At 44.6% G+C, this 14,755-nt stretch overlaps 1 protein-coding gene across 2 annotated transcripts; it reads left to right on the forward strand.

Annotated features, from left to right (window-relative positions):
- Positions 1 to 75: 75 nt before the first annotated feature.
- Positions 76 to 14,407, forward strand: HNRNPM (heterogeneous nuclear ribonucleoprotein M). Of its 2 annotated transcripts, XM_065042638.1 has the most exons (13): positions 76 to 232; positions 316 to 409; positions 3,827 to 4,024; positions 4,551 to 4,704; positions 7,118 to 7,167; positions 7,460 to 7,520; positions 9,185 to 9,286; positions 9,878 to 9,922; positions 10,276 to 10,350; positions 11,472 to 11,570; positions 12,058 to 12,839; positions 13,116 to 13,167; positions 13,974 to 14,407. In XM_065042638.1, exons 2-13 carry the CDS (start codon positions 332 to 334, stop codon positions 14,135 to 14,137), a joined length of 1,860 nt encoding a protein of 619 aa, XP_064898710.1. In that variant the 5' UTR covers positions 76 to 232; positions 316 to 331; the 3' UTR covers positions 14,138 to 14,407. The 2 variants fall into 2 exon arrangements, with proteins under 2 accessions (XP_064898710.1, XP_064898711.1); XM_065042639.1 differs by lacking the exon at positions 9,185 to 9,286.
- Positions 14,408 to 14,755: the final 348 nt, after the last annotated feature.

Here is a 14,755-nt window from a genome sequence, read left to right on the forward strand (position 1 = left end):
GCTTAATCCTGTTAACGCATAAGAAATTATATGTTATGGAATTCAAGTATTGAAGGCTTTATTGGGTAAGATTACATTTATTTTCGCTATCAGGGCTAACTAATGTGATTTGACTTTTTTTTTTTTTAAAAAAAAAGAAAGGTTTTTGTGTGTTTTGTGCTTTTACTTACTTTGCTTCTTCTTTCTTCTCTCCCTGTTGTCCGCCTGTGAAATCGCCTCATCAGGGATGCGCGTAAGTTCACTTACGAATTTATAGCAAGAAATGAGGAACCTTAAGAAATAAGCAATGTTCTTAGATGTCTTGTATCCCTACAGCGTTGTTGAATTCAAGATGGAAGAAAGCATGAAAAAGGCTGCAGAGGTTTTGAACAAGCATAGTCTTGGTGGAAGACCATTGAAAGTGAAAGAAGTAAGATGTGCATCTGTTCTTTCCGTATGTTGACTTGGAAGGTGAAGGGGTAGTTCTTAGTTGAGATTTATGGCTGAGTAGTTGGCAGATAAAAATAATTGACAAAAGCCAGGACTCATCAAACAGGATTAAGAACAAAAAAGACATCAGCCTTTTTTTGCCAGTAGCATGTACTGCTGAACTTGGGTTTGAACATGATTATCAAGACTAACCTTGATTTAAAGAATAAGTGCTGATGGTAGCTTTGCAGAACTCAGACAAAGCAAGAGTTTGCCTTTAACCACATGTGTATTTTCTTATTAAGTGATTTGAAGAAGAAACCTGCATGTTCTTGACTACCTTCGCTTTTAATTCTGCATCTTTATAACGTGTTCCCCAAACAGTTCCATGAAACAAGCTGGTTTCTGAAATACTTCCAAGATTTACTTCCATTTTAGTGGCTTTGTTATTGTCAGCCAGCATGACACGCTCGACTGCAACGTGAGTTCTTAACCATTGACAAGTTTAAAGTTTGATACCAGCAGTTTGGAACCTGTGACTGCATTTAAAGTTCAATTAAGCAGAAATAAAAGAGACTGACTTCAGTGTTAGCATTGCCCTGGGGTATGTGAGCTGTGTTCTTGGCTAGGTGGACTTCATGTTCTGTTGTGCCCTGCCCACCCGGTGGGTCAAAGACATCCGCATGAGTCTAAGGGAGGAGACGTGTGGAAGATCTGCCCTTAGTGGCTTCTTGCTGAGATCTGAGGAGAACTTGGGGTGAAGGATGGGGATGACAAGTGGTGGCACTTCTCAGATCTCACAGATTTTGTAAGTAGAGCGGTGAGCCTGTGGCTGAGCACGAGCCATCTCCTGGCACTAGTGACCTCTCGCTGCCCTTTAAAGGAAGGACAAGGTGAAGTGGAAGGTTAGAAAAACACAATTGCACCTGGAAGTCAGCAGGCACTGGCCTCTCGAAGGGGACCGTGGAAGAAAAAGCTGTTGCGAGTGGGCCACTGGGTCAGTTTTCTTGTTAATGATACACCATGAATACTGGAAGTCATGTTGCCCTTTGGTATCAGTTGTCGAGAAGAGGTGGTTGTAATTTGACCGATTCTTTATGACACTGTTGTACTTGAATGCTTCTGCCTCTATGATACAGACAGAACAGAAATAATACTCGAAATCAACGAAGCAGTAGTGTACCAATATTAGAGGCTTTAGCAATATTTATCCCAGCCAAGTGCCCTAATCTGACTCTGTGGAATTAATGAAGTTATTGTGGGAGATCGTTAGCAGCGGTTTTGCCAGCTCTCTGTGGTGGCTGTCTCGCTGCTCAGGAGCATGAAGGCCTTCAAGTGACACAGTCAAAATGAAGGGCAGAATAGATAAGGCTCTTTGCCTGATCAGAAGGTTTTAGTTTGTATGATAATGCTCCTGGCTTCACAGAATCTCAGGGATTGGAAGGGACCTCAGAAGCCAGTCCAGTCCCACCGCTGGAGCAGGAACACCCAGATGAGGTTACACAGGTTTCTTCTCAAATTTCAGTGGAACCTTTTGTGTTCCAGTTTGCACCCATTGCCCCTTGTCCTGTCACTGGTTGTCACCCAGAAGAGCCTGGCTCCATCCTCCTGACACTCACCCTTTATATATCTGTAAACATTAATGAGAATGCAGCGATGAAGGCAGCACGCAGCCATGGGAAAGAGGCACCTGAACCCACCCATCGGGACCAGGAGAAATCTGTGCTGGGAGTTCTTCCTGTTGTCCTTGACCCCTCTTGCCAGGTTTAATTCTAAGGAGGCCTCGGCTTTCCTAGTTGCCTCCCTACACCCTCTGACAACAGCCTTGTATTCTCCCCAAGTGGCCAGCCCCTCCTGCCATGATCCAGAAACTCTTCTCTTCTGCTTGAGCTTACCCAGCAGTTCCTGTTTAACCACGCAGGTCTCCTGGCTCCCTTCCTTGACTTCCTACATGTCGGGATGCTCTGATCTTGTGCCCGGTAGAAACAGTCCCTGAACACTAACCAACTCTCCTGGGCCCCTTTACCTTCAAGCAGCCTTGCCCATGGGATTTCCCCCAGCAATTGCCTGAAAAGGCCAAAGTTTGTCCTGCTGAAATCCAGGGTTGCAATTCTGCTTGCTATCCTGCCCCTGTCACAGGAGATCCTGAATTCCACCATCTCATGGTCGCTGCAACCAAGGCAGCTCTCAACCTTTACCGCTTCAACCAGACCTTCCTTGTCAGTGAGGATGAGGTCCAGCAGTGCACCTCTTCTAGTCGGCTCCTCCACCCTTTGCATCACAAAGTTCTTGTCAAGGCACTGGAGGAACCTCCTGGACTGTGGCTGCCGGCCGAGTCGTCCTTCCAGCAGACATCGGGGAAGTTCAAATCCCTCACCACAAGCAGGGCCTGTGACTGTGAGGCTGCTCTCAGCTGTCTGGAGAGGCCTCACCAACTTCCTCACCCTGATCTGGTGGCCTAGGATAGACGCATCCTATTGGAACTAATCTAGTTTTAATCAATACCTTATTTTAACAGTGAAATAGGAAACGTAAATTGAGAAGTGACTTGTGTTCACTTTACTGTGTTCTCCACCTCAGACTGCTATGATTTTCTGTAGCTGAAATAATCGTGTGAAAACTATCCTTTCTCCTGTTTTCAAAATGTGCTGTTGTCTAGGCTTAAAATTCAAATCAAGATTCAAATTAACTTGAATATCTTTTATTTTTAAAGCATCTGTATTTGTGGCTAATTAATTCGATTTGACTTTCTTCATCAGTCTTGCAGTGCTGGTGCGTTTTGCTCACTGAATAGTGTGACATTTCCAACCTAAGTAACATACGTTCATCTTGTATTGTGAAGGTGCTTACCTTCACTTTCAGTACAAAGTGACAATAATTCATCTTATTTCCTTCCTTGAATTCATCTCGATCTTCTCTAGCATGTCCTAAAATCATGAGATTGTGTAGTAATAGGGGGATAATTTTTTGGGGGGGTTAGGAAGGCAGTGTGGGTGGGGAAATAAAGGCATTGCTTAAGCGAATTTTCTTGTAATTTTACACACTGTCTTGTAAAGAAGTCCAAGTGCAAAGTAAGCAAGTTGTTGCATTGTTTTGTAGATGTCAAGGGTTAGTTGACATTGGTTTTCCAAAACCTTCCCAATACCATTCTGGGTTTATTGGTCTTCGGAACAGATTAACTGTGAGCTTTGGTGTTGGTATCAAATAATAGAGAAAAACTTTCAGAATCAGGGGAAATACGTGAGTAGGATTAACTTGATAACTTGAAAGGTGCTGGTATATTGGTTAAAAGAAAATAAATTAGTGGATGGCAACATGTGAAGTAGTTGGCTGGAGGTTTTGATTGTTAGTAATGCCGCTAAATCCCCAGAGATTTAGTGGAGCATGAAGGGAACAGCCTCTGTTTGTGTTTTTGCAGGATCCCGATGGCGAACATGCCAGGAGAGCGATGCAGAAGGTCATGGCCACAGCCGGTGGGATGGGAATTGGTCCAGGCCCGGGCGGCCCCGGCATGATCAATATCCCACCCAGCATCCTCAACAATCCCAACATACCCAACGAGATCATTCACGCCTTGCAGGCAGGGAGGCTCGGGAGCACTGTCTTTGTTGCAAATGTAAGTGCTGTGGAATCAGTGAGCAGAACATCTGGGTTTTAACTGAGTTAAATCTCACTAATTAGAAGAAAAGCTTTAAACTTGCAGCTCTGCTCCAGTAAAATTGAGGAGTAACTGAATCTGTGGCTACTCTTGTTGATTCTCTGTGCTAGCGAAGCTGTAAACTAAGATGTAGCCTATATGGCATTTATTAATTTGTATTTTTGAACAGAGCTAAGAACATTGCATTAAACTCTTTACACAGTATCACAGTATGTTTGGGATTGGAAGGGACCTCAAAAGATCATCTAGTCCAATCCCCCTGCTGGAGCAGGAACGCCCAGGTGAGGTCGCACAGGAACACGTCCAGGCAGGTTTTGAATGTCTCCAGTGAAGGAGACTCCACAACCCCCCTGGGCAGCCTGATCCAATCCTTGAAGACTCTCCATTCTCAAGAATGCTGGTATCAGAAAAGGAAATTTAAGAAAGCTGAAGCTGTTTCTTGATGGAAATCTTTCTCATCCTTCCCATATTGCTTGTGTTTCAGCTGGATTACAAGGTTGGTTGGAAGAAACTGAAAGAAGTATTCAGCATGGCAGGTGTCGTGGTTCGGGCGGACATCCTAGAAGATAAAGATGGCAAAAGTCGTGGGATCGGCACCGTCACTTTTGAGCAAGCTATAGAGGCTGTTCAGGCTATATGTATCCTTGAAGGTTAATGATGGTAAATAGTAGTAAAATAACTTTGGTAAACAGGATGAAAATACAAATTGTGGTATTACAAGTGAGGATATTCCATGTCACAGTAAATCAAGCCATTGCAGTGGACAGAAAATATTAAGAAAACTGAAAAAAAATAAGGAAAAAGTCCATCTTGAAATAATGGGTGTTGTTTGAGAATCATCAAAGTGGATTCCCTTTCCCACGTGGATTTATGCATTTCTGGGTCAAGTAGTCAATTTCTAAGTTGTAGCTATTATTAAAATGCAGTTTCTGAGAAAAGATTTGTCTTAAATTCCCATGAGGGAGGTGAAGGAGAAGTGCAGTGGATCCATTTGCAGTGTATGATCGCTTGACCTACCCACTACACTACACTTGATCTTAGCCAGAAGGCTGCAAAATGATTCGTTCACTAGGGTGTAGAGGTTGTCACCTTTTGCTGGTTAGATTCTCTCACCTATTGCCACTGGCTCATACTGTTGCTGACCGTGGTCTCGACCAGAAAGAGAGCTTGTCTGAAGAAGACTGTAGCAACTCAGACTGTCTGCCCTGAGCCGTGGCTGTTCAGGTTTCTGGCTGCAGGGAGTGCCAGAGCCTGTTGCTGCTGGGTGACGATGGCAGCATCCCAGCTGTGTGAGGGGTGAGCAGGTGCAAAGTCTGCTCTACATGGTTGCAAAGCTTAAGGAGGAGATTGAGATGCTGAGAATCATCAGGGAGTGTGACAAGGAAATGGACTGGTGGAGTAACTCCCTGGTGTGCCACTCAGAGAGGCTTCAGGGGGATACCCCCCCAAAAGGTGATGAACCCCTTGCCCTGTCGGGCAGAGGGAGAAGACCTGAGACAGCCTCTGCCCTGTCGCTGTCGGGCAGAGGTGGGGGACAGAAAAGATGACGAGGGTTGGAAGCAGGTTCCAGTTCGGGGCTGTGGGCAACCCCCCCTCCGTACCTGCTTTGCTTCCCCAGGTGCCCCTCCGTAATAGGTTTGAGGTCCTGGATCTTGAAGAGGAGATAGGTGAGGCTGTAGTGCCACGCCCACCTACGAGGTCACATAGAAAGAGGCAGTTGACCCCAGGCCTCAAGAGCGCCTCAGATAAGAAAGAAAGAAGGGTAATTGTAGTAGGCAATTCCTTTCTGAGAGGGATGGGGGGCCCAGTCTGCAGAGTTGACCCTCATCGTAGGGAAATGTGCAGTCTACCTGGAGCCCTGATGAGGGACATCACCAGGATGCTCCCCAGCCTGATGCACCCAACAGACTACTACCCACTGCTGATCTTCCAGACAGGTGGGGAGGAAGCTGCATCCCGCAGTCTGAGGGGAATGAAAAAAGTTTTCAAGGCCTTGGGATGGATGGTAAAAGAGACTGGGGCTCAGGTGATTTTTCTGTTCCCTCCTTCCAGTTTTGGGTGATGATCTGGGAGGGAATAGAAAAATTCAGTCTGTAAACAATTGGCTACAGCACTGGTGCTACAGGCAGGGCTTTGGGTTCTTTGATAACGGCTGGTTTTACAAGACACCAGTCCAAACAGTGATACGTGGGAAAGGTTTATCTTGCAGGGGCAAAAGGATGCTGGGACAGGAATTAGCAGGGCTCATTTGGAGAGCTTTAGACTCGAAGGGGGATGGGGTTGTAGCTGGGTTTGTATCAGTGGGGCATCACTCTGGAGCTGATGAAGGCTGGGAGGCCTCCCATCCCCCTGGGTGAAATGGGTGTGCTCAGCTCGCTCTCTGGAATGCCTGCACACCAATGCGTGCAGCATGGGGAATAAGCAGGAGGAGTTAGAAACCTCTGTTAGGGCAGGAGATGATGGTCTGGTGGCAGTTCCGGAGACATGGTGGGACAGCACACATGGCTGGAATGTGGTCATGGATGGCTGTGTCCTTTTCAGGAAGGACAGGCCAGCCAGGCGTGGTGGTGGAGTTGCTCTTTACGTGAGAGAGCAACTACAATGCATTGAGTGTTGTCCAGGCACGGATGAGGAGCGAGTTGAGAGTCTGTGGGTGAAAGTGAAGGGGCGGGCTGGCAAGGGTGATACTAGGGCATATTTTGAAATTTGATTTGGAAATGTTGAGAACTTTTGCATGTGTTCTTCTGTTTTAAATGGCTAAATTAACTGATGAAACACTTAAACATCTGGCCTGTTTGGAATCACATTTGAGCGACCTCTTAATGAACTTTTTAACTCACGTTTTAATTATATGAAGCTATTCTTTGAATGTTTGGCTATTTGGATTTCAAGGCTTTTCAGTTTTGGAGAAAGCAGAAGGATTTTTGATAATCTGTGATCAGACAGATGTAGTTTTCTGACCGAGTTCTTGTATTTTGCATCAGATAGTGCTTAGAGCTTTAAGACTTTGTGGTCCTAGCTCTTGAACAATGATCCTTAATGAAACAATAGCGATGTTCAATGGGCAGCTGCTGTTTGACAGACCGATGCATGTAAAAATGGTGAGTATGTCAAGTTCTTACTGCTTCTTGAACTGCTAATTGTGCTTTTGATTTTTGGACGATGTGAAGTTGCAATGTTGGGTCGAAACACGGCGGGAAAACTTGTGACTTGCCTAATTCGCGGTCACGTCCACTCACACCATCGGGGAAGGTGAATTCTGCTTATTTTGCTAAAAGACAATGATAAGTATATTGTGGATTGCTTTGACTTGAAGTTTCTATGTTTTAACTAAAAATAAAAGGGAGAAGGAATAATTTTCTCGGAAACTTTAATGTATTGAATTGTGTTTAGGACGAACGAGCCTTTCCCAAAGGAGACTTCTTCCCTCCAGAGCGACCCCAACAACTTCCTCGTAAGTCTCTCCTGCATGACTGAATGTGTTATATATATTTCTTATGTTGCTGTTCAGCAACTGGGGCCTGATCCCAGCCCCGGTAAAGCTCTGGTTCAAACTTTGGAAAGCTGGGATCCAAATGCTCTCAATAATATCAGAGGGGGAGATAATAGAGAAGAGCTGCTCAGTCTTGTCTTTTTTGGTTTGTTTTTGTTACTTTTTTCAGCTCATAGCTAGAAGCTTGTTTTAAAACAGTATCCCATTCACGTTCTCAAGGCTTCCAAATCTCTCAATTGCAATTCAAAGCCCCCAATGCCTCCTAAAACTACTGTTAATGGTGGGATTTGACAGAAACGTAATTAATCAGTCCATAGAGAAAATTGTGCCTCCTTTTATGTGATGATATTCTGGGTATCTAAAGTCTTTCCTTCAACTGGAAGCGCTGAATTAAATACCTGAGAATCTTCAAGGTCTTCAGGTTTCTAAAGGGGAAGCAACGAGCTGGGGCTGGACCAGCTCAGCTCCAGAGGTCCCTTCCAACCTCAGCTGTGCTGTGATACTGGAAGTATTGAGCAAGGAGGGCCTGGGTTGGAAGGGAAGAGCTGGAGGCAGCAGAACACAGGCATGAGTTGTCGAATTACAACAAAAATGGCAAGTCTGGCTGTTCACGTAATTCTCTTAATTCAGCCAGTTGCTGTTTTCTTAGGCATGGGAACCAAATCTGTGGTGTTGCACAATTTTAGCCATCGACAATCAATCTGTCCCTTAATTAGTTCAGTTTTCTGTGGATCAGCAACAATATCATTCATGGGTTTTATTGCTGCCTTGGCTTTCTCTATGGTATATCTCTTTTTCAAGAGAAGGCCTTTGGGTTCCTATTTAATGACCTTTGTATCAAACTCAACACATACCAATGGAAGCCTGTTTCTTGGTCTTTAGTGGGGCGGGGAAGGGATATCTTGTGTTGTTTTAAAACAAGGTTCAATGCTTCCTGTGTTTTTGATGCTGAGCTGCAAATGAGAAACTCCTCTTCCATAGGCAAAAAATGCCACTAAGCTGTTGTTTGATGCAAGTGCAAGCAGAGAACTCTTTCTTCCTGATAAACTATAAGGAAAATATGGGGGCTTTTTTCTTCTTTCTTTGGACTGGGGAATCCTTAATTAAGATTCAAAGATTCAAAATTCTGCTTGGGAATGATACATTTTGTTTGCTCAGAGAAGAGGCTGGCTGTGTGCTCTGAATTCTATAGGTGGCTATCATAATGACAGGTTGAAATAAGCCATTTGTTGATCAAGGGTAATATCATGCAAAGATTAGAGGATCTTTATACTAAATTGCCCACTCTATTCTCCTTAGATTGAGGAGTTGCACAAAATAAGCAGTGTTCTAGCCAGTTATTTTTCAGGAGTCAGCTTAAAAAAACCAACCAAACAAGCAAGTTTTCTCAGTAGTGAGATGGAAAATGGATTATGAGAAAAAAAGAAATAAAAATCAAGATAGTTTTTAGTATATTTCAAGACACATCTACTCTGAATATACACATTCATGCTTTAAGTACACACCCCAAAGTGGGAACACAGCAAGCTTTTTGGAGAATGGAAGTCAATTACTTAAGAATAAAACTTGCTGTTTTGTCAAACTATGGAAAGAAGGCTTTTTTGATATCTGAATATTTTCTTCAGATGGTCTTGGTGGTATTGGCATGGGATTAGGACCTGGAGGTCAACCTATTGATGCAAATCATTTAAACAAAGGCATGGGAATGGGCAACATGGGACCTGGAGGTAAGAAGATTACTCCTATGCTTTTGTTTCATGAGAGCTTTAAGCTGTGTAGAAGGTAGATAGCTGTGTTTTGCCTACACAAAACGTTGAAGTGTATCAGGAGTGTAAAAACCAAACGAGTTTTTGTTGAGCTAAATAATGAGCTTGATGATGGAAACTTGAATTTAACCAATTGCTCCAGTATTTTTTTCACTATGGCCAAGGCACAGCTCTCATTTTCTGACTCTTGAGCATGAGCAGCAGACACTGCAAATATACATTAAACTTAAAACCATCTGTCACTTTCAACACTTATTAGTGGGCTTGCAAATCTTTGTTTAGGATATGTTGAAATAGCACAAGTTTTAAAGAGCCACCTAAAAAGTAGCACACATTCAGCTTTCAATTTATAAATGCCTATGGGTTTTTTTTCCCCTATTTTTGCTTTATTTTCTGAGAAGGAATGTTGCAATCTACTCCGAGTTATCACATGTAAGCTCTTCAGTCCAAACAGTGGACATGTTGTATTGGCTTTTATTTCTCCAGCCAGTCTCATGGCTGAACTTTGCTAGAATTACATCTGCTACATAAAGCTTTCTCTTTTATTTTGAGGAATGGGAATGGAAGGCATGGGCTTTGGAATGAATAAAATGGGAGGTAAGCTGTGTTTTTTGACATGTGTATATAGCTTGGGCAGATACTTGTGTTCTTTGAAATCGTCACCAATTCAGTAATAACTTGTTCTTTTTGAGTATTAAAAAGGTGTATGGGGAAGGGTTAATACCTCAGATAAAACATGGCCAATGTTTTTTTGTCGTGTGACTTGAAAGTGCTCCTGATTTAAGAGATCTGATGTCACCAAATTCTGACCAAATTTCGTGTTGCGGAGCTGGGATAGAGTTGTCTTGGTGCCTGCGGGAATGTTCTGTGAAGGCAGCTGATGTGGGTGAAGCTGGTGTTGAGTTGAAACGCATTGTGCTAAAGAATCCCTGAAAAATATTGTCTTTTAGGAATGGAAGGTCCTTTTGGTGCCTTGGAAAACCTCGGTCGCTTCCCCGCTGGGATGAACATGGGCAGAATGAGTGGTGAGCGTTTGGGTTTTCTTATATATCCAACTCATGACTTGTGTTCTCTGGATGTGTGACACTGGAGAGACATGATAAAATGATGAGGAGAACATAATAAAAAAATCTTGTCTTGCTTTGAACCAATGGGATTGAGACCATCATCAGCAAATTTGCTGATGACGCCAAGTTGGGAGGGAGTGTGGAGCTGCTGGAAGGCAGGAGGGCTCTGCAGAGGGATCTGGATAGACTGGGAAAATGGGCCCATTCCAGTGGGATGAAGTTCAACAAGGCCAAGTGCCGGGTCCTGCCCTTTGGCCACAACAACCCCCTGCAGCGCTCCAGGCTGGGCACAGAGTGGCTGCAGAGCAGTCAGGCAGAAAGGGACCTGGGGGACTGATGGACAGGAAGCTCAACATGAGCCAACAGTGTGCCCAGGTGGCCAAGGAGGCCAATGGTGTCCTGTCCTGTATCCAAAAGAGCGTGGTCAGCAGGACAAGGGCAGTGATCCTTCCCCTGTGCTCTGCATTGGGGAGGCCACACCTGGAGTGTTGTGTTCAGTTCTGGGCCCCTCAGCTCAGGAAAGAGATTGAAGTGCTGGAGCGGGTCCAGAGAAGAGCAACAAGACTGGGGAAGGGACTTGAACACAAGACCCATGGGGAGAGGCTGAGGGAGCTGGGCTTGTTTAGTCTGGAGAAGAGGAGGCTTAGAGCTGAGCTCAGCACTCTCCAAAACTACCTGAAGGGCAGTTCTAGCCAGGTGGGGATTGGGCTCTTCTCCCAGGCATCAGCAATAGGACAAGGGGCCATGGGCTTCAACTCTGCCAGGGGAAACTGAGGCTGGAGATGAGAAAGCAATTCTTTGCAGAGAGAGTGGTCAGGCATTGGAATGGCTGCCCAGGGAGGTGCTGGACTCACCGGCCCTGGAGGTTTTGAAACTGAGATTGGCCATGGCACTTAGTGCCATGATCTAGTCAATGGACTGGAGTTGGACCAAGGCTTGGACTGGATGAGCTCTGAGGGCTTTTCCAACCCAGTGCATTCTGTGATTCTGTGGACCTTTAAAAATCATGCCTGTATTAAAACATTCTCTCTGGAGTCACTTAGACACCCTGAACAATGTATCAAACTTCATATTTTCAGAGATGGATCGTGCCATGGGTGGAGGATTTGAAAGAGAATTTGGAAGAAATGAAATGGGAATGTCTCGTAGTTTTGGAGAGACTTTGGAGAGAGGAATAGGTAAGTACAGGACACTAAGTACTTCTACCTGCTTTTCCTACCTGAACTCTAGATAAAAATCACGTGTGTTTGGTTCTAACGATCTGAATGATTCTCAATGCAGTCCTGTCACTAAACCCATCTGTAGTCTAGACAGGAGGGAGGAAAAATGTGGTGAACCCTCAATTTCCTTCTTTTCCTCCCAGACATTTTAGGAATCTGGTAGAGATGGGCATAACACATTAGATGATTTAAGATAACACCTTACTGTGCAACCTCTGGATATTTCTTTCCACATGGAAAGGCCAAACATGCGTTGTGACTTTACAGAGGCCGTTCCGCCATGGTTCTTGTGCGGAACTTCATATTCTGCAGCAACAAAGCACACAGGGTGCAGTCACTTTTCTGAAAGATGACAGAGCTTAAAGTATTTCAGCAGTGTAAATATGTGTTAGGTGTTTTTATTTGTCCTTGTATGATTATTGATGATCTGTGTGTTGTGTTCCAGGTGGTGGAAATGCCAGCATTCCTGGGATTGAGAGGATGGCACCTGGCATTGATCGTATGGGCTCGGGAATAGAAAGAATTCCTTCCGGGATGGGGCACGGGATGGAGAGAGTAGGGTCAGAAATAGATAGGATGGGGCTCGTTTTGGATCGCATGAGCTCCAACGTGGAGCGAATGGGGTCAGGAATTGACCGCATGGCCCCTCTGGGCATAGACCACATCGCTCCTAATATTGAGAGGATGGGCCCAGCTATCGAGAGGATGGGTTCTGGCATAGAACGGATGGGGTCTGGAATAGGATTTGGTATCGAGAGGATGGGCGCTGCCATCGACCGCGTTGGCACCACCATGGACAGAATGGGATCAGGCGTAGAGCGGATGGGCTCTGGCATGGAGAGGATGGGGATAGGCATGGAGAGGATGGTCCCTGCCGGAATGGGCACCGGAATGGGGCAGGTGATAGAGAGAATGCCAGCCGGTTTGGATCGTATAGGTGCCACTCCTATGGAAAGAATAGGAATAGAGCGTATGGGTGCTGCTGGCATGGAGAGGATGGGCTTGGAGCGCATTGGAGCCACTAATATGGAAAGAATGGGTCCTGCTATGGGTCAGGGCATGGGAGCAGGAATAGATCGAATGGGACTTGCGATGGGAAGCAATTTTGAAAGACCCATGGACATGGAACGTGGAAACTTTGCAGGCAATTTTGCAGGCTCCCTTGGAGGAACTGGAGGACCTGCAGCTGGGGTGGCCAGAAAAGCCTGTCAGATATTTGTGAGAAATGTGAGTAGCCTTCTTCCTCCCTCCTGAAAATGTTACTGACGTGATCTCCTTGGTGCTCTGTTGACTGCAGTCAGCATATTAATGTTGGGTGCTGCCAAGGGTGGGGTTAGGCGGGCTTTTGAGTTTAAACCATTTCCTTAACTGGAGAAGAGCGTCTGTAAAGGAAGATGCTGAACTGGGGCTGTCCCGGGATGGAAAACATTTTTTGAAGAGCTGGTGGTGCTTGCAAGTTGTTTGGCAGACCCTCAGTAATGGTCTGTTCTTTTCTTTTCACAGCTACCTTTTGATTTTACATGGAAAATGCTGAAAGATAAATTTAATGAATGCGGTAAGTTACTTTATCAGCGGGAATGACTTTGACAATTGAATATGAATTAAGCAGTTAACTCCTGGCTCTGTGTGTCCCTGACATGAGTATCTTAACTAAAATCTCACTCAGACTTACCAAGACACTACGTCTTAAACTTGACAGGTGTCGTGAGGATGTTTACCATCCCTGCTATACCAGCAAGAGTTCTGCAATGCTGAGATAAATGCCTGGACATTTGATAACCCCGTTATCACATGCTCTTTATTTTAAGTGTTTATTCCGTGCTCCATCTCAGGGGCTGGGTTACCCTGTAGCCTCTTTGTAGTTGCACAAAGAGGTAGGAATTGAGATAGAAAAGTCCTGACAACTGCTGAAAAGCACCCGCACAGATTCTTTATATCTAAATGAACGTGGTTATCTGGGAAAATTGTCCTTAAAAATAATAATAATTGAAAAAATTGGGAATTCAGTTGCTGACTGAGTTTTGCTATTGAGCTTTGGGGGTTTTCTCATGGCAACGGTTCGTGTCCCCTGATTTGCCCCCCAGTTTCTTGTGCTGCTTGTCCGATGGCAAAGCCTCATTGGTTCGGAGCTCGTTACCTTGTGCTTTGCTCCATTTATCTGCATCTGAGAATCAAGAACCTGCTTGACTTAATTCACCTTTTAAACCAAGAACACTTCTTTAAAACTACGACTTGCTAACATTGTCCTGGAGCTTTAGGTTTCAGAGCAACACTAATTTTTCAAGGTATATTTTCTCATTGAGAACTATGATTTGGTAGAGCGTTCCGAGGTTAAACAAGAGCCTTTCTTTTCTGTTTCAGGTCACGTCCTGTACGCTGATATCAAGATGGAGAATGGGAAGTCTAAAGGCTGTGGCGTGGTTAGATTTGAGTCCCCAGAGGTGGCCGAGCGAGCCTGCCGCATGATGAACGGCATCCAGCTCCGCGGGAGGGAGATCGATGTGCGAATCGATAGAAACGCTTAAGTAGTTGCCTTTTTAACACTGATACCAGATTTTTGAATTTGTATTTTTTCTTGTTAACCATTTTAATTTGACTGGATGTAAAGGTGTTAAGACAATTCAGTTGCTTTCTGGAGTAATTTTAATTACTTTTTTAACAAATGGATTTCCATTTTACTGGTTTTTGCATTGAAACAGCAATGTGCACAATCTTTTTTTGTAGTTGTGGCATCTCGTTGACATTACAGATGTAAACAGTATGACTTTGATAATAAATGCAAGTTAAAGATCTCAGTCACAGCATCCGTTACTGGCAGCACGTCCCACGCTTGCAAAACCCTCTGTAAACCCAGCTCAGTAAACTAGAATTTTGTATTATCTCGTGAAGCGTCGAGAAATGTTCCTCTTTGGTCTTATTTTCTCATTTTAGATGCGTTTGCGTTGGTCTCCGAGTGTCTTCGGGGTGCAGGCGACGTCCCTTTCCTGTGTTCACACCCAACCCATGACCACTCGTAGTTTTTCTCCAGTGGCAATGCTGAATTTAGAAAACCAAACAAATAAAACATCCTCCACCTTCAGCTGTGTCGATGCCGTTCTGAAGGCCTGAACCGACAAGAGGTTTTAAAACCTTGTGGGTTTTGG

Source organism: Columba livia, chromosome 27 (assembly GCF_036013475.1).
Source record: "Columba livia isolate bColLiv1 breed racing homer chromosome 27, bColLiv1.pat.W.v2, whole genome shotgun sequence".
Taxonomy (NCBI): domain Eukaryota; kingdom Metazoa; phylum Chordata; class Aves; order Columbiformes; family Columbidae; genus Columba; species Columba livia.